This window comes from Aythya fuligula, chromosome 7, assembly GCF_009819795.1.
Source record: "Aythya fuligula isolate bAytFul2 chromosome 7, bAytFul2.pri, whole genome shotgun sequence".
In the NCBI taxonomy this organism is placed as follows: domain Eukaryota; kingdom Metazoa; phylum Chordata; class Aves; order Anseriformes; family Anatidae; genus Aythya; species Aythya fuligula.
This window is the reverse complement of record NC_045565.1, coordinates 19,054,613-19,073,424: the sequence shown is the minus strand read 5'-3', so window position 1 is coordinate 19,073,424 and position 18,812 is coordinate 19,054,613. Positions and strand designations below refer to the sequence as shown.

Sequence of the window (18,812 nt, the reverse complement as noted above, 5' to 3'; positions counted from 1 at the left end):
GACCTAGCTCTAGAACAGGATAAGCCCCAGACTGCTAGGGACTTTCTGAAGCAACAGATGTATGTTGTTTAGAATTACTAGTACAAAGATTTACACTGAGGTTCGGCATGTGACTTTAGGTATCCTTAAGCTGGGGAGACCACACAGCTGCATTTTCTGGTATCTCTGTTCAAATTCTCTGATCAGGATATTCTTAAACTCTATTCAAAGATACCCACACCAAATAGGAGGGGAGAGCTTATGTCATAAAGCTGTATTTCCATTTTTCTCAGTTTCCATTTAGCAATGAAACAGCTTAATACAGAGAGAATAAGCCAAATCAGCTGTTACTGAAGTTTATTTTTCCCCCTACTGCATGGCCTTCTACAGAGTTGCTTTTTATATAGAAGGGTGTATGTATATTTGTTAAGAAGTCATATTGTCAGGTATATATGTGGAAGGAGCATCTGGCCGTGGTGTGGGGCAGGCACAGGTGAAGAGGTGACCTGGGTTGCAGATGAAGCAGCACTTGAGGCAGAGCCAGGACATCCCCAGCCATACTTCAAGGGCAGGGGTCCTTTGAGGTGTGGTTCAGTGGAGGTGGTGCAGCCTAGGGACGCGCATCCCAAGAAACTGCCTGTAGGATGGAAAGAGGCTCTGAAACTTGTGAGCGACTTAAGGTACAAACCATTGAGATCTCTTGCCTCAGCTATCCTGCTCAGTGTAGGTAGGTTGGTATACAGTCTTCAATGGTTAAACATTGCCATAGGCTCTGGTTCACCCATGACACTTGCTAGGTTACCTTTCTGTTGGACTTATTCTCAGTTTTTCTTTCAGGAAGTACTTTAAATTGTCAGACCAAAAGCACTGCAGCCTTCAGTGCTGAGATGATTTTTTTTCTCTCCTAGCTGGCAATTTTTAATAGTTTTTGTTGTTGTTGTTATTGTTGTTTTCCCCTGACAGTTTATTTTCCCATAAAAGTACATCTGGGAGACTCAGATATGAATTTCTTATGATTGATCTGTGGAAAAAAATAGGAATTTTTTGACTTCTAAAAAAAGATTTAAATTGTTTGATTTGAAAATTGCTTTAAGAAGGGCTGATAATCTTGATGTCAAAGCAAAACATTTCAAACAGGATCAAATGGAATGCTTCTGTTTACACTAAGTACTTTGTTTTCAATTAACCAAAAAGACTTCAAAGCTAGTATCTAGGGCTGAACATGGCTGTTATTTATTTGAGTGTTTCCATTTCACCCATGAACATGATAATCAATTATTTATATATAATATCCTTCCCCAGAGATGAAATCAAGCTCTCATGATAAGTGACTTAGCAGGAAGAAGTGTCACCAGTTTCCCGTGAGGTTAGAAGTTCAGTTAACTTTATTTCTTGTTATGTGTTACTGTACACACCTTTTGATTTCCTGCTCAAAGTGCAAAATGATGCAATCTAAACAACATCAAATTGGACAAGAAAAGCTGAAAATATCAAGAAAGAAAGAGGTCTCCTGGACTGTTAGGAAGAATGACTTTTTAATCCAGGCACTGGATAGGAAGTCGGAAGCCTAACTTCCCTCAGCTCTTGCTATTGCTGGTTACCCCTGCTGGTGTCAGGGTATTTGCTAAGCATGTTGGCCAAAGGATCACCAGTTAGCTGCTTCTCACCATGCTGAAGCCCAGCTAATATAGATAATTAGTGGGGAGATAACTGCAGGAGCCTGCATATTCAAAACAGATCCCACTTTCAGCCTCATTTACAGGTGCGTAAATCTGAGGCAGCCATTGTGAGCTCAACAGATTTATGATCACTTCTAAGCAGTTGGTTCTACTGGCAGCTAAAGCAAGTAAAGGTCCAAAGCATCTTTGCCATTGTTCCAGCCTTGCACACTAAGTATAATTTCTGTGGAGGGCCAGAGAGCCTCTTCCACTGCTGGAGATACAACTTCATGGCCAGTGTTCAAGATCCAAAATATGATGCATCTTCTTGGCAAAGAAAGAAGCTGCCAGTCTCAGGTGCTTGTTGTCAATGCAACTCAGCAATGTAAACCTGCAGGGTGATGTTGCAGAGCATGCACTTTGCCAGGGAGATGTTTACCCACTTTACTGTGTTGCAAAAGGACCTGCTAGGCAAGAGATAGGGATGGTGAGCTCATGCTATGAGCAGCCCTTGAGCCCTACAAGCAGGGGCAGAATGTGTCAATTGGATTTGATTTTCATCCAACTATTTGTAGTTTATAGATACTAATTGCTAGTATCTAACTATTTTGTCAACTGTCCTTTACTCTCCCCACTGCTGACTTGCTCCTTCCCAGGATGGGGCGAAGGAGAGCTTAGCAAGGAGTGCAAATAGAAACGACTGGTGCTAGGATGGAGTGCTGGCATTCCCCTGTGCTCATCCCACCAGACTGTCAGTGCAGAGAAGAGCTGTTGTTCTGCGCTGCAGTAACCGTTGTCATTTCTCCCATCTCCCTGGTGCTCGCTGGATTCCCTTCCCAGAAGGGCTGCAGCCCCTGGGTGCTCCCTGCATGCCACTGCCCTGTGGCCCAGCACACTTTGTGTTTCCTTCAGTGCACAACCTTAGCACATGCACAAGCTCCTCGGCGTGTGTTTTGTGCCCTTTTTTCCCCCCAGCTCGAGCTGGTAGAGATTCAGCTCTCCGTCCTTGGCGAGTTGAAGCGTCTGTCGAACGCGACAGGAGGAAGATGCTGAGGGGGGATGCGGGATCCACGCTGCTCCCTGGAAGAGGCATATTAATAACACCGATGCACGGCCAATTAGCAGAAGGAGCCGGGTCCAGCCCTCGTGTCTGCGTGCTAGTGATTTATCGGCAGTAATTACTTAGGCACTCAGCGCTGAGATCGGACGGGAATTAATTCGAGGCCGGATAAATAATGCATGACGGTTTATTTAGCCCCACGTGAAGCGTCGCCCCCGAGCCAGAGCTGGGAGCTGAGCGAGGTGGCGGAGGGCGGCGGCCGGGCCCGGGGCCGCCCGCTGAGGCGAGGCGAGGCGAGGCTGCCGGCAGGGAAGGAGCATGCTGAGCCCCCGGATCCGGCAGGCCCGGCGAGGTGAGTCCTCGGGGGGCGCCGGGCCACACCGGGAAACTTCCCCGGGAGGGCGAGGGGAGGGAGCGGCGGCGGCAGAGGCTCCGGGCAATAAGCGGTGGGTGGGAGGGAGGGGGCTGGCCCCGCGGTGGTCTGCGGTGCCGGGGGGGATTGAAGCGCTGGATTCCGACCTGGGACTCGGTGGAGTCTCTGCACCCCTGTGGGGGTTGCTAATGCTGCGCTTGTCATGCCGAAATTCCTGCTGGCGGCTGGCGGCAGGTGTGGCAGGCTCACCTGCGGCACCTCGCAGCAGCGGGCTGCTGGAGCGCGCTGCCCCTCCGGGCCGGGATGCAGGCGCTGGGGAAAGTCACTTGGTGGGAGCTGCTGGCGAGGACAAAGGAAGGAAGGGAGGAAAACCTGCTCTGGGTCTGCAACAGCTGCTTAGAGCAGTCCTGCAGCCCTGCTCGTAAAGCGATCGGCAAGGGCTGGGCACGGCTCGCCTGGAGGAGATGCTGTGGCAGGGGCTGCGTTGGGTGATCTCCTGCTGCTGCTCCAGCTCCTCTCTTGACATGGCATTTGTTGAGCATCATTGCCATTCACAGCCTAATGGCAGTCTCGGGAGGATATCTTCCCGCCCATCAGAAACAGAAACAGATTAATGTCACTTAGGAGCAAAAGCAGACACAGAAGCGTATGTAAAGATTAGGTTTTTCCTCTGCCATGCCAGCGTTATAAAATAGAAAAGCGTCACTGGTTCTAACTGCTGTGATTCTGAGACAGATAATACCAGATACATGTCACTTTGGGTCATACATATCTATCTAAAAGCAATGTTTTGCTCTGAACAGTCCTTAAAATACCAACAGTCCATTAAGTAGCAGTATCTTAGGAAAAAGAAAAAAAAAAAAAAAAAGAAGAAGCAGCTTTCTGCTATTTGGGTTGTATATATGCAATCTCATCCACACTAATTCATAGGTACTTGTATTTTACTTGCACAATTTTGTAGAAGTTCAGCACATCTTTTGTAGATGCTGCCTCTTTGCCATTCCCCTTCTAAGGGGTGCCTGATCTTATTTAAGTGTTTTAATACATTTATTATCTAGCATTCCTGTGGGTTATTGTAGCTCTGATGAGACACAAGCTAATTGATGTGACTAAAGTGGTACAGGAAATCTGTGGCAGAGGAAGGAAACAGGCTTTCACAACTATATGCTGTACTACCACTTTTTTCATCTATAAGAGAATATAAATATATATTGAAGTCTAGTTATGAGGCATATCCTAGATCCCTGTGGGTTACTGATGCTCAGAAGACAAACTGCAGTGTACTTCTGTGATTCAATTTCAATTTATAGCAATATATGTCATTCTCTCAGGGTTTGATCTGAGTTTGATTTGTTAACTGTGCAGTGGTAGGTTTATTTCTGAGTGAATTTAGAGCTCATGGAAAGAGCTGTCTTGATGCCTTTTGAAACGTAAGGAATTTTCCTACTTTTGTAATGCCTTGGCAAAATATTAGTTACCAGGCTGGGCCTAATCCTGCAAGGCTCTTCTATAGCTGTCATTCATAGGAGCTGCAAACAGGCAGTGCTGAAGATGGCTGAATGTTTCTTTGAAGGTAAGCGTCCCACCTTGCAAGACTGAAGTGAATATAAAATGGTTGTTCTTGCTCCCTGACCTCTCTGCTGGGGTTGTTAATGAAGGTTCAGATAGTAAAAGGTGAGCAAGCAACATATTGAGAAGGGCTGCACAAATCTTTAGCTGATGGTGAGCATCAACAAGGTCTGGAAATCCACAAGCTGCTGCATGAGCTTTGTTGACTTCAGGGCAGGCTGTTAGCTCTGCTACTGAGGACATAGTTGTTGGCAGCATGACTTCTCTGAGCAGATGAGAAGGGATCAAAAAGAATGCTCTGGCTACAGACTCTGGGTTCACTGGAGTGTGATGGGAGGCAGTAATAAAGTGGAACCCAGAGATGTTCTTGTATTTACTGTAGATTTATTGTAGTTGAATTACTCAAGCTACCTTGTCTGTATGTGCTGCTCTTTGCTTCAGGCTCCCTGCATCTGTTCACATAGGTCCTGGGTTTAAAGACATTAAGGCTTTTCAGAGTGTTGAGTCTGACATCTGAGGTGTAGCTCTCAATATCCGTGATAGGTATGGTAGAGAACAAAGATAACTGGCCTTACGAGAGGTAACTGTCAGTGTAATGTAGTCCTTGCCATTTCATCAGCAAGCTCGCATCTGTAACTCAGACACATTCATTTAAGAGGTACATCGTTTTCATAATGCCTAGTAAGGTGTAAAATCTCACAGACTGGAAATCTTAATGTGCCTAAATGGGCCTTCTGGAAAATCATTCATCCTGGTTAGGCCTGAATGGATTTTACATTATTTTTTCATCTACAATGTTTTATGTACAGCAGTTGGCGGACTCCAGAATTCTGAAATAAGTGACTGCAATGGAAAACATCTCCTATTCTCACATTCTTTCCTGTCACTTACTGTGATGGGGCATAAAAATGCTGTCTTCCAAAGTGGAGGCAAGAGAACTTTAAGTATGGAGAGCAGGGAAAGCAGTTTTCAGACTCCATCCTTCAGTCTCAAGGAATGCATTTTTGTTTCATTGCCCTTAAGGTATGAAAAAATGAAGCAAAACATTTGCTGCTTTTCTGAGAAATTCTTAGACTGTATCTGACCAGTTGCTTTTAAATGTGCTTGGCAATAGAAGCTGGACTGGCTACAAGTTTGCACATTTGTTTTTTAATAAGTGTTATGAAGGTATTGCTCTCTATCGCAAAAGAACTGCTGACATGATAGATTCTTTACCGTATTCCTGTCTTCAGCACAGTCTGTCTCAGTTATATAGGCATGAAGAACTACATGTAACCTTCTCTTCTTACTAGGACTTTGTACTAGTGGGTGTCTGACATTAAGGAATTGTCTGCACTTCTCTGATCTATTATTTCTGTTTGGCTGCACATTCACGCATATGTTACAGTATGTTGAAAATTTTATTCACAGTCATAAGAATTACTTTTTTTTTTTTTTTTTACTGTTTAATTAAAACTTAGAGACTGGAAAAGATGATGGGAAACATTTTAGCTAGCTAGCCTGCTGCAGACAGGCTGTTTTTTCCTCACGTATCCTTCAACATGCCTGTCGTAAAATTGCATTATTCCCCTCTTTCTTGTTTTTTTTTTTTTTTTCTTTTTTTTTTTTTTTCTTTTCTGAAACTCATCATAATTCAATTTTAATGAAAAGTGGGCTTTAGCATACTTAAAACATTTCTAAGAATGATGTATAGTAATCTTGGCAGGAGGAACTTTAGAGGGTAAAGTATTATTATACCCCTCTGGGAGTGTGCACATGTACAATGTAAGCTTCATGTGCTTGCAGTGAGGACAGCTATGCTTTAATATTCAGTGCTTTTGCAATGGTGTCATTGTATTTTTAATGAAAGTGCTGTTTCTTTGATTTCTGGAGCACAGATACACTATACTTAAACTGATTTCTTACAGCACTAAGGATACATGATTGTTCAGTCTCCATCCTAACAATTTGTGATCTGGTTGGCTAAATCCAGACAGACTTGAAAGGAGAAAAGACAAGTCAAAATACAGTTGACTCCTATAAGCTCAAAGAAAATTGGAGGCAGGATAGAGGAAAGATAACCATATCTGTGTATCCAGAGAAAACTCTCATATAATACTCAACAGAAATATATGTTCTGAAAGAAAATGCCCAAATGACTATGCAAAAGACACATTGATGATCTTGTAAATGCACACACATGTTCAAGTTAGCCAGAAAGTTAAGGGATATAGGAATGTAATGTGTTGTTGGGGATGATCCTGTATAGGACCAAAATAGTACTGGTGCAAAACAGAGCCCCTTAAAATTCATATGTAGTAAGGATATTAGTTACATGTCATTAACTGTCTAACAAATGCACTCCTAAGGATCTGCACTATTTGCTAACGTAGACATCTCCAAAATTGTCAGTCACAACACGCCTATTCAGAACTGATAATTTTATTTCAATCCATTACTTGAGGCCAACACTTCACTACCATTTCATAGAACTTCACAATTCATAATGGATTTGCCTTTGCATATGCTACGTTTCACAGTTAACATTTACATTCTGTGGATTAGGGAAAGCTCCAAGGCAAAGCTAGGACTTGAAACAAGTTTCCTGAAGTTTAGTGTAGTGTGAAAGAATACTGAATTATCCTTCCTCCTTGTTCAGCAGCTTTTAACTGGCCATTCTGTGTCACCAGAACACATCTGACTGTAAGAACTCACCAGCTAAGGGCTTAGATATCTGAATGCAACCCTGCAACCTTAGTTCTTGAGCAGGTGGAGGACAATAGGATGAATGTACTGGTATGAAATTGTGGGGTTTGCTAGTAGTAACTTATTTCTGTACCAGAAATATGGAGCGATTGGGGTCATCCCTTTAAAGATTTCCTGTCTAAATGAAATTGCTATTAATCACTTCTTCAAGAAGCCTTAACAACAGCAGAAAGCTATCAACCAGTCATGGCTTTCAGAAGGTCTCACCTAGCCTGAGTTTGCCAGGCTTAGGAATGAACGTTGATGTGCAACATCTCTGGAAAACGAATAGGGCATTTTTATACCAGTGAAGGTGACCTCTGACTCTGTTAGAAGATGCTGCTTATTCAGAGTCATATTTGGCTAAGCTAGTTAATTTTTCAGTACCATTGACATTGTTCAGGTCCCAGGGGCTGGGCCGCATCTAAGAAGCAACCACACAGGCCCAGTAGCAGGTGCCGATAGCAAGACTGTCTGCAACAGGAAAAGCTGAGATGAGGCCTAACAAGGGAACAAAAAATAGCGATTAAATGAGATTTCAACACAAAGGAGAAGAAAAAGTGTGAAAATTAGTTTATGGGGGGAAAAAAAGGGGGATATGGAAGAGAGAAGACATTAGGAACTGTGAAGTAAATGGAGTTCATAATATCCCAGAGGCAGCCAAACAGTCTAAAGTGCAATCTGGCTTCTCTGGTTACTGAGGGATCAACCCTCTGGCTTTTTTCTGAGTCCTCTACAGAAGGCATTCCTGCTGCCCTGTGCACAGCAGTTAATTGTCACATTGCTATTTTCCTCGGGCATACAGGGCAAACTGGGGGCATCTTTGCTCTCAACTCCTGCCTATCAGTGACTTCTCTTAGCAGGGACCAGCACCACACTGCTGGGGCAGGCCCTAGATCTCAAGGACTGCCCAGTGCAGGCTCCTCAGGCTGTACCCTCTTCAAAATCATGCTGCATGAAAAGCTTGTTTCTCTGGCTAGTGTGAGGCAGAAAAGGGGAACTCTCACAGACACCTGGTCCCCTTCACAAACCACAGCTTTGCACCTGCAGCCTCTTAGCTCTGTGGAGAGGAACTCTGAGGGCTCTGCAGCCCCGATGATGCAGCTCTGGTTTGAGGGGCTGATGTTGCACACAGCTATTCCAAAGCATGTGGGTGGCCTGCACCTTGGCACCTCCATCTTACCAGGCAAACAATAACACCCAGCCTTGTACTCTTGCAACCAAAGTCAGTAGCCCTGGAGCTGTGAACTCCTCCAGAAATTTCGAGCCCCTGAGAGCCCACCAACACAGGTGGGAGCACACCAGCCCCCATGGTGTGGAGCAATCAGAGTCACTAGCTGCAGCTGGCATGGCAGGGTCAACATTACACTGGGGAAGCCCAGCTGCAAGGAGGAGGCTCACTATATCCCTTCCTAGAAATAGGGTTTCTTTGAGACAGAAGAGGCAATTTCAGGAGCTGTGTTCTAGAAAGGTATGTGGGTAAAAGGCTAGAGTGAAATGCTAGTAAAACCAATTTAGTTTATGGCTTGTGGTTTGTGAACTTGTGTGAGGAGCCTCTGAGGCACTGTGGGGCAAGCCCTGTTTGTGGTGTGAGTCTCAGTCTCACCTCCTTGCTTTGGAGAAACGTGAGGTAAAGCTGCTGAGTTGAGCTTAAAATCCTAAGAAAATGCTGTGGGCTGTTGAGGGAGGCATTGGGGTTGGAGCCTGGTGTGCTGCTGGGCTAGTTGCTTATAGGTGCCCTGAAGGCAGGAGGAAAGAATAGCCCCAAACCGGATGGGGAAGCTTGGGGTGGATGAATAAGAGCGTGGGTGTCCCTGCGTGCTGTGTCTGGCACTAGGGAGGTGAAAGAGGTAGGGGATTATTCCTGTCCTGTTGGTAGTGGTCAGACTCCTAGCACTTTGCTATTTTGGTAAGGGATGTGCAGCGCAGTGAGCTGTATTACCAGCTTTATGCTCTGTCTCTGTCTGGTTCAGTGGCTGTGTGTATGTAGGGGAAGGTCTTAGAAACTGATAACTGGGGCATAACTCCAAAGAGAGAGGTTCAGCTCCTGCTGCTACTCGGTGGTATGATCCATGACAGAAGGACCTGGGCTGTTCAGAGGGGTGAGCCTCTCTATCCCTGTGGAGATGCCTTTTCCTTTCCACATGGGTTTTGTGGTGTATGCTGAGCTAGGTGAAGCTTTTGGCAATAGCAGTGTTCTGGCCCGGCCTGAAGGCTCAGGCAGGAGATCACCTTCTGTAGAGCAAGCCCCAAAACTTTGCAGGCAAGAGGCCATTACTGGGCGCACGCCATTTGGATTTGAAATAACGAGCCACAGCCTTGCCTCCTGGGCAATGGTTGAGGCCTTAGGAAGGAGCAGTAACACCGCTTGAAGGGCGGCTGGGCTGCCAGGGAGATAAACTGTGTGTGGGGGGAGATTAAATATTTAAAAGTGAAAAAGCCATAGGCTTTCTAATTTAGCTGTAAAACACCTGCTGAGCAAGCACAGGCTGGCAAAGAGCACAGTGGTAGCACTACAAATGCTGGCACCTCGCTCCTGGGAGGTCAGTCACCTGCTCCTTCTGGAGCCTGTATAAATGTATTCCTTTTCATTGCAAGGCTACTACCAGAATTACGTTATTTTTCCTTGTTGGTTTCCTTTCACATTGCTGGTAGTTAATAGGCAAGCACAGCAGTATAAACAGCTTGATGTGTTTTCTCCAGCTCCCTGCATAATAGGCAGAGGTAGTTTGAGGCAATGATGAAGGCCCTCCCACACCATGATGGCAGGGGGGGAACCCCTTGATGAGGGTGCAGTGTGAGCCATCTGGTGAGCTGGAAAAGGAAAGGAAAGGATCCATGCCCAGGCCTGTATGTGTTCAAGGTATTTGAAACTAGCATGGGGGAGGGAGGCTGCTGCTGACAGTCCTTCTAGCGTGTTTGCCTTCAACAGAGCTTCTCTGTGCGTGTCTCATGCCCAAAAGAGAGTAAATTTGTCTTTATGAATAGCTTAATAGGGGAGATACTAGGTGTTCTCTGGAGTTTAAAAAAGTTGCTTGGAGTATCTTTCCTCTTAACGCATGTAATTAAAAGCACATTATGCTTTTAAGTTCACATTATTTGTGAACTCCTTGAAGTTAACAAACAAAAACTACACCCAAAACTATGGTGTGTGGTGTTAAATTGGACTCGATGATCCTTCTGGGTCCCTTCCAACTTGGGATATTCTATGAAGTGATGAGGAAGCTGTATACACTTGTTCTAAGGTGAAGTGGTTACGCTGCAGGAGAAAGGATTGGATCAATCATGATCTCTGGGAGGACTGTCGGCAGGGAGTTTCACAGTCTAATGCTTAACCTTGTGTAGACCTCCAAGTTAGGAGAACCCCTCCCTATGGTATTAGCCCATGACATCTTATACAAACAGCCAAATAATTTGTGTACTTGTGTTCAGATTATGAGACATGTAGGAGTAAGAATTCCTGGATTTTTTTCTAGCTCTGTCTCCCAAATAAATAACACTGTCACTAAGGCAAGTCACTGAGGGACCTGTTTTACAGAGAAGGGGACAGGTGCTGTTTGCACATAGAAAACAGACATAACAAATGTTGAAATCAACATGGAGCTGTTGGTGTAATGCCCTAAGAGTAGTGTAGGAATGAATACCTGTGGTGATCTTTGTATAAGAGAAATGAGGTATTGCTGAATATGGGTAGGTTTTATTCCTGAAAGCAGCTGGCTGACATTATCACTTCAGTGTTACTGACAAAAGGCCTTGACGAAGTTTTCTCTACTCCTGGTTACCATTTTCAGTTCATAATAATTTGGGGAAGTGGTATTCTAGGGAGTGTGGCAGACAAATGTCTCCGGTTAGTATAAGATACCAGTGACGTTGGCATCCACTGCAGCATCTGAAGAATATGGACCAAGTACTTGGCATGTCACGGGTATTAATATTTGTTATAAATGCATTGGTGAATGCAGGGTATATGACTAACTTGAATTATTATGATGCAGCAGACCTATGTGCTGTATCTGTAGTGCTGAAGAGCTGCAGCCTTGACCAGGATCCCACAGTGTTTGGTGCTGTACAAGTTTAGTACAGTCCCTGCTCCAACATGAATGTGATTGTGGCCAGTGTGTTTTGTCTGTCCCTCAGTCCACCATGGCTAGGAACACTATTTAAAATGAAGTCTTAAATCCATACCCACTGGGAAGATTACAAGAGGTTTTTACTGATTGTGGAGGGGGCACAAGCTATTTATTCAGTCGTCTTTCTGTGACCTGACTTGACTCGCTAAAATAGCAGGGGAAAAGAAATCTGAGATGACTTCCTGGCATTCCAGAGAGTAACTATTCTTATAAAAAGGTCTGAGCTTGTCAGTGAAGTGTGGGAACATAAGGCTGGGTGGATCAGAAGGAAAGAGTGGTGTGGGTGTAGGGAGAAGGGAGTAAGACTTCCCTCTTCTGGCAGCGGTGAGCTGTAGCTCAGCGTGGTTGCCCAAGGAATTGCAGAGCTTTGCCAGCAGCAGGGTGTGAGTTGAGCAGTGTTCGTCAGGTAGGCAGTTCTAACTAACCAGATGGAGATGATGGACAGTTTTCAAGAGATGCTGCCAAGGTTCAGTGGGAGCGGAGAGTGGTGCTTGGCTTTGCTATGGTTCTGTAGCCCATCGTGCGTGCTTTGGTGGTGAAGGCATGCTTTAAACTGACTCAGCAAATGGATATGAACTAAGTGGCAAATGGATACGAACGAAGTGCTGCTTTGTCCTCTGAACAGTCTGCTGCAGTGGTTCCAGTTGGGAACTGTCAGCGCATGGTGCAGACCTGAAAATGCAGACCTTTGCAGTAAACTGGTTTCTGTACTTGGGCTGTCCAATGGTATGGTCTGTAACAGATTTTTACAATAACAAAGGACATAATATGTTGAATTTAGGATTCTGAGCTACTGCTTATGGCATTTACCTATCTTTATGTCTTCTTGCTAATCATATCTTTCTCTTCTGTTTTTCTTTTTTTTTTTCTTTTCTGAAAACAAACAGAAAACCAACATTGAATCTCTCTTGATAATGAAACTAAGCTGAACCTGCTGTCTACTGGGATAGAATAGCATGAAATTATAATGGACTGGCTATCCATCTTCTTTGTGTCCCTTTCAATGCTTAACAAATAAATAAAGCATATGAGCATTACTCAAGTGACTACTGTTCAATTAATGGCAGGAGCTTGTAGCTCTCTAGCCTTGTCTGAAGAACAGAGTATTACCTAGCCTTCTCCAAGCCGAGGAACATACACACAAGGCAATGCTGAATGGCTTGCTTAAAATATGATGTGCAGCAAGCTATGCAAAACTACTTCATCCTATTGGGATAGGAGGCCAGTGTTAGTGAAGAAAAGGTTGTAAGAGTGATGAAAGGCAAAATTGAATGGTTGGGCTGTGATGTATTTTGTGCATTTTCTTACAGAGAAGCTAACACATGCTGCTGCTGCATGATCAGTAGCAAACTAGCTGGTACTGAAAATAAAACAACCATTACAGACCCCACGTTGTATCTTGTGTTGAGGGTTAAAAGGCCAGTAGTTAGGGTGCTAAGTGAATGTTGTCTTTATTCCTTGTCCTTTCACAGGCTTTTTTTTTTTTTTTTTTTTTTTTTGCAGGGGCTTCGCTTACCTGTTGGATACACTTTCATTTGCCTTGTACAGACAGGGCTGTGCTGTTACTTCAGATACACTGTGAGCAGTAGAACTAAGATGAGAATGGATGGGTGCAACAGTTAAGGCTTAAAGTAAGCCTTCAGTGAAGAGCCATTATATTAATAGTCTGTTACTATAATGTCCAAAAGTTTCACTATCTATTGTTCTACTGCATGTGTCTCTGTCCTTAGTCCAACCTACTGGGTCAGTAGGCAGATCCTGTCTAGTGTCTTCATTTGGAGTAGTTAGGGATGTTTATATACATGTAAATATCCATTTTGGTTTGGATTAACAGCATGCTTTTGAAGCAGATCTGATTATTTCTCCCTAATGTAGAATCAAAGAATTATTTTGGTTGGACTTAAAGAAAATAATAATGGACTTAAAGAAAATCTCTGACATAAGTATTGTGTGGGTCATGGGGGACACAATCTGTTCCACCATGCATGTCTGCTCCCAGTGTGCTGTACTTTCTACTTAGATCTAGCCAAAATAATGTTAGCATATTTCACTGAAGCCACGACCATTTGGGTCACTGTAAAAGATAGCAAAGATTCAAACTGATTGCTACCTTTGTTCAGCCTGATCGCCCCAATGCCTCGTTTAGGTGCACTAACTGCGTACTTGTGCAAAGTAACTGATGAGTATAAGCAATTCTCCTGGTCATATTGCACAGGTCACTGGAGTATAAAATAACTTTTCTGATTTAGAGCATGCCTTATACAGAGCTGACTGTACCATTTGTAAAGTGGTGAAAAGCCATGGCTGTTGTCTTGAACTACACAGAAGACCAAGATTAATTCCTTTATGCCACTCAGAAAGCAGCAGCCCTCAAACCAGTGTCTTGCCTTCTTGGTTTCTGATGGTGTTATGTAAATACTGTAGTATAGGGAGAAGAGTTGTTCCACATGTTCTAAAAGGAAATGCTGCATACTTATTGAAGATGGATGCGAAGATCTAAGCCTGCTCTGACTCTAGGAAGGCTATAGGCAGCTTTGAGTGCTGCTTTGCCTAGGCTAGTAAACCTTGGAAGAAGCCTGAGCTCAGGGCATGGCAGTGTTAAATAGTTTTCAGTACCTGAAGGAGTATGTATAGAACAGCAGTGTTGTGTGGGTGTACTAACCTGCTAGCTAGCAGGAGATCTTGCCTTCTGTTTTGCCAGGTACTGTCAGCATGCTTACCCTTAAAATATGCTGGTATGTAGAATGTATGCAATCTAATGCTTCAGAACTTTTTGGCATGTGCACATGTTATCGGTGAAGGGGCTAGGCTGCTCAGCAGTGAGTATCTTCATTGTATCTTTACAGCTGGTATAGCTTAAAAAACAAACCAAGTCTGGGCTGTGAAATATTCCACAGTACAGCTGTGGAAGCAGCATCTCCAGAATTTTGTATTTTATCTGAGTTTTTCAGTTGCAAAACCATGCACCGGTCCTGCCCAGACATGTTTGGAGAGATGATGAAGTCCCAAGTAGTTGCAATACAGTTCTAAATCCTCCAGCTCAAGTGTGCTGGTTTATATGCAGTCATTCTTCAGGCTGCCTCTTGTTCTGGTTGATCTCTGAGCCCTTGTGGCTGGGTCTGCTCGCCAGGCCCCTGTTGGACTCTGCAGTCTTTCTGTTCTGCAGCTGGTACCCTTGGGCAGGACTTGCTTTATTCAGGGACCTGCTGGTTTGCCAGGCACCCTGGTACAGCTTTAGTACATCTTTTCTGAAGTCTTACTTTGGTGTGAGCTTGCATTAGTGCTTCACAAGGAACCAAGGAAGGGTGGTAGAATGCAGCACGTTGTCTTGGTCTGTATAATCCTGGAATATTCTGTATAATGTTCTGAATAGAGAGGTGTAGCTTCATTCAGTAAAACTAATAGAGCACAACCTGCTGTTATGGCAGTACTCCTAAATGTAGTATGTGTCTTCCAGGTCACAAAATGTGAGCAAGCACTTGGCTGTGCAGCAACCTCTAGATTCAGTGCAGACTGCTACTCTATTTGGCTTCAGAGAACAAAAAGCCATTGCCAGTTTCTTTAAACTTATATCCTTCTAGTTGTCTACATACATCTTATCACTGATCACCTAGACAATTCTGTGATTTCAAACATTGTTCCCTTAATGTCTTTACTGTGTTTCAAGATGATAAATTCTCAGGTTGTTGAGGAAGTGTCTTGGTTTCATTTGTGCTTGCTGGCAGTGGTATCTCAGCAATCAAATGCAAACACAAATACAGATGTGTACTACAGACAAAACAAATCTGAAGCAAATATTTTTTTCCTACAACTTGGTGAAAAGAAATGTATCTCTTGTGTTGTCGGGGCTTTTTTTGACACTGTTTGAGTTAAGTAAAAACTGAGAATATTGCTTATAGTACGTAAGATCTCTTCCTTTTGTGGCTAGTGTTTTAAATACTATCAGAAATAATAGCTGGTGTCACTATGTCATTAGTTGAAGGAACATTAGAACGAAGTGCCTTCACTGAAGGACAATTTGTCAGCCAGACTCTGTTTAATGACTGTATTGATTTAGTTTAATTGCTTATGAAATTTCAAAAGACCACAAGTTTAATTGATATTGAAATTAATCAAGTCAATGCAATTCAATGTCCCTGATTTAGCTAGGTTCTCAATGACTGTTCAAATCTGTAGTGGTCTGAGCAGGGGAAGGAAAGAAGAAACTGTCAAATGTTTTCAGTCAGTACTGTGCTCAGAAAAGGGGAATGGTGTGGGTAGAGAAAGGAAGAAGTGTAGCAGAGGAACTTACCTGTGTTGATGTGCATGCTTAAGATAGACAATCAAAGTGATGAGAAAGTGGTGATGTGTATTGCTCTGAGGCAGGTCTGAGTGGCAGCGGACTCTTGTAGATGTCTGATATTCTGGTAATGGGGCGAAGAGGGAGAACTGAAGAGTAACTTTGCATCCCAGCTTGGCCCTGTCTAGATAGGGATTCCCATTTCTGTAAGGAATGGCAGCATGGCTCCATCTGAGTTGGTCTGTCCACTCCTTGGAATAATCTTTGAGTTTAATAGCAAAGGCATGGCAGTCAAGTGTGGGGGTTTTGAAGAGCTTATTTGGTGTATCTCAGGTAGTTAGTACAGCAGTCATCGTTGCTCATCTTTGTTCACAGTGCCTACTCCCACCTTCATCTAGCCAAGACAACATCCATATGGAACATTGCAGACCTTGCAAATACTCCTGCAGCTGGAAGCAATTCTGCTTCTTGCCATTTAATGATTCCTGCCATCTAATGGTTCCTAAAAGAGGTTTGGTTCACTGTTGTTGGCATCAAGGATGTGGGTCTATATGGTCTGTAATAAACTTGCTGGGTTGTAATTGTCATTTTTCCTGCTTCTGAGTGGGTATGTCCTGTAGCTGGCATTTCAGTACTGTTGCTTTGTGCAAGTGAATCTTAAACCTTTCTTCCAGGGGGAGCTTGAATCCTTTCTACATTGATTTCTGTTTAGTGCTTTTCTGTGTTTCTGAGTCAATAATCAATTCATGAAAATGTGGAGAGCAAAACCAAACTGTTTGGAGTTATTGAAAAGGCATTACTGGATTAGAACTCTAGAGTGTGTAAAGTATTTGCTGAGTTGTTGTATGCCTGATTTATTGATTTGTTTTCTTCCTTATGCTTTGCTGATTCCATAATTCTGTTAAATAGATGAGTACTAAGAATATATATATCTACCATTAAGAACAAGGGGCTTGATGTACTGGATCGGATTATCAAAGTAGGTATTTGATCCAAGCACTGTGAGATACCAACTCCTTTAAAGGCAGGCTGTACTCATCTGAAAACTTTCTTCTGACCTCTCTATGCAATTATTTTATTCCATGAAGCATGCAATATAAACGTCAATGCTGTTAATAGCCATAAATAATTCCTTCTTCTAAAAATTTGTCTGGTCTGTGTTGTTGACTTACAGATGAGGTTGCTAACTATCTCCATAATGAAATAAACTATTACAGTCATGACTAGAAGCTCTAAGGAAATGAAAAGCTAAGACAGCATGAAGAATTAACAGCCATAGCAGTTGACTAACGTGTGGTGCTGCTTAAAATAAAAGTATGAGGATATACATCCTCTAGTGTCTGATCATGAAAGCCTCAACTCTTCCCTATAATAAATTGTTACTAGGCAGGGCTGTGCAAGTAACCTCAAAGGATGTGTGAAGGAAGGCTCACTTTGGGTTATGACAATGCTGAATGATGTCTTTTGTTAGGTCTTTGTCAATATAGATGCTATAAAAAAGGTAGCTTTTTTCCAGTTAAATCTAATAAATCTGATTTGCGTTGGGTAGGAGAGGGTTTATATAACTGTATGCAGACAGGGAATTTGGAAACTACTGGGAATGACACAATCTGGAAGGTGCTGAGGTGCTGTAGTGTGGAGGTGACTGAGGTGCTTCCTGAAGTATAGATTTTGGTGCTATTAGACTAAATAGGTTAATTTCTAAGGCATTGTCCAAGAAACATAGTTCCATTTGGAAAAGCAAATTCTTGGGATATTTGTAATAAGGTATGTTGTAAACATGGATGTGGAAAGGAACCTGGGACTGTTACAGATAACAGCTTGGTCCTTGCTATAAAACATGGCCTGGGATGAGGAAAAGGCTGTTCCTTCAACTAAGCCCTTATATACCTGTGTAGTAGAGATTTAAATATGAAGTCTGCTTTTTACTGCACATGCACGAAATGGGATCCTCTCTTTCTTGAGAGTGATGGGGGGTAGCAGGCAAAGTTGTATGTGGTACTTCTATAATCATCTGCTAGAGGGCACTGTGTTGCCAGAAAGGGATGTATGAAGGCATGGAGATTTCAGTTAGCTTCGTGGAAGGCAAGCGATTCTTTACATACTTTGCTAGAATGAAAAGTCCTGTCAGAGCTAAGACTATAGTGAGTAAACTTAATAAGAATAAGCCCAGATACGTCAGAGCTATATATTTTACATACATACATATATATATATATATATGTAAAAATAAGTGTTTGGGGAGTACTGGGTTACTTGAGCAAATACAAAGTTTGCTGGTAGATCTCACTAATGTGGAACTAATGCTTTATGTGAGTTCAGCTTAAATTCAGCAAATTATTTTAGCCAAAAATAAGGGAAAGATAACTCAGAAAAAGCTGTAACTCTCTATCAGCATGTCTTACATCATTTCAAGATTTTAATTAATTTTTAGAGTCCAGCTGAAAACAAACTTCTTACAGTAGGCAATAGGGTTCAACCTATAGCTTTCTTGATTGAGGCATGAGACAAACTTTATTGTAGTGGAACTCACCCTAGGAACTTAAAGAAATGGAAAAAATCTGCATGTCAGACAAGGTTTCCCACTGAGTTTTACACTTAAAAATAATAAATAAAGTGATGCCCTCTTCCTATAAAACTGGAATGCTGTCAGAGGACAGGCTGACCTCCTGTGGGGTGGTTACAGGAGAGGTGAGCAGACTTGCTCTAATGAAGGAAAATGACCTCAGATAGTAAATAACTTTTTTTATAAGATACTTCATAACTTCATAAATTCAAAGGAAGTAGAAATGGAGAAGACCTATGAGATCATGTAACCTCTCTATGCTAGAGAGCTCACTTTTTACTTGCAATATCTGATTATCTGCTACTCCAAACTAGTAGATTTGTCCCTTTTAAAAATTTCCATTGTGTTTTTTCTGCTTCAAAGTCGGAAAGCTCAAAAGGCTCAGGTGACTTGAATCATACTGTATAGCTATGTTACCTCTATGTGCCTATTCCCTTTTTGAGTCATTCTCAGTTCTGACTTTATCAGTGTGTG

The 18,812-nt window shown here is 42.9% G+C and overlaps 1 protein-coding gene across 4 annotated transcripts in view; it reads left to right on the top strand.

Moving 5' to 3' along the window:
* Window positions 1-2,278: 2,278 nt before the first annotated feature.
* ARHGAP22 (Rho GTPase activating protein 22) overlaps window positions 2,279-18,812 on the top strand; it is a 149,425-nt gene continuing 132,891 nt past the window's right edge. For 3 of the 4 annotated variants that reach the window (XR_004253472.1, XR_004253471.1, XM_032190987.1), the window contains exon 1: window positions 2,279-3,049. Coding sequence is in view for 2 of the 4 variants with exons in the window: in XM_032190987.1 (XP_032046878.1) it covers window positions 3,016-3,049 (34 nt within the window). In the remaining 2 variants the exon portion in view is untranslated. The remainder of the gene's footprint in view (window positions 3,050-18,812) is intronic. The other variant, XM_032190988.1, reaches the window with a different exon arrangement.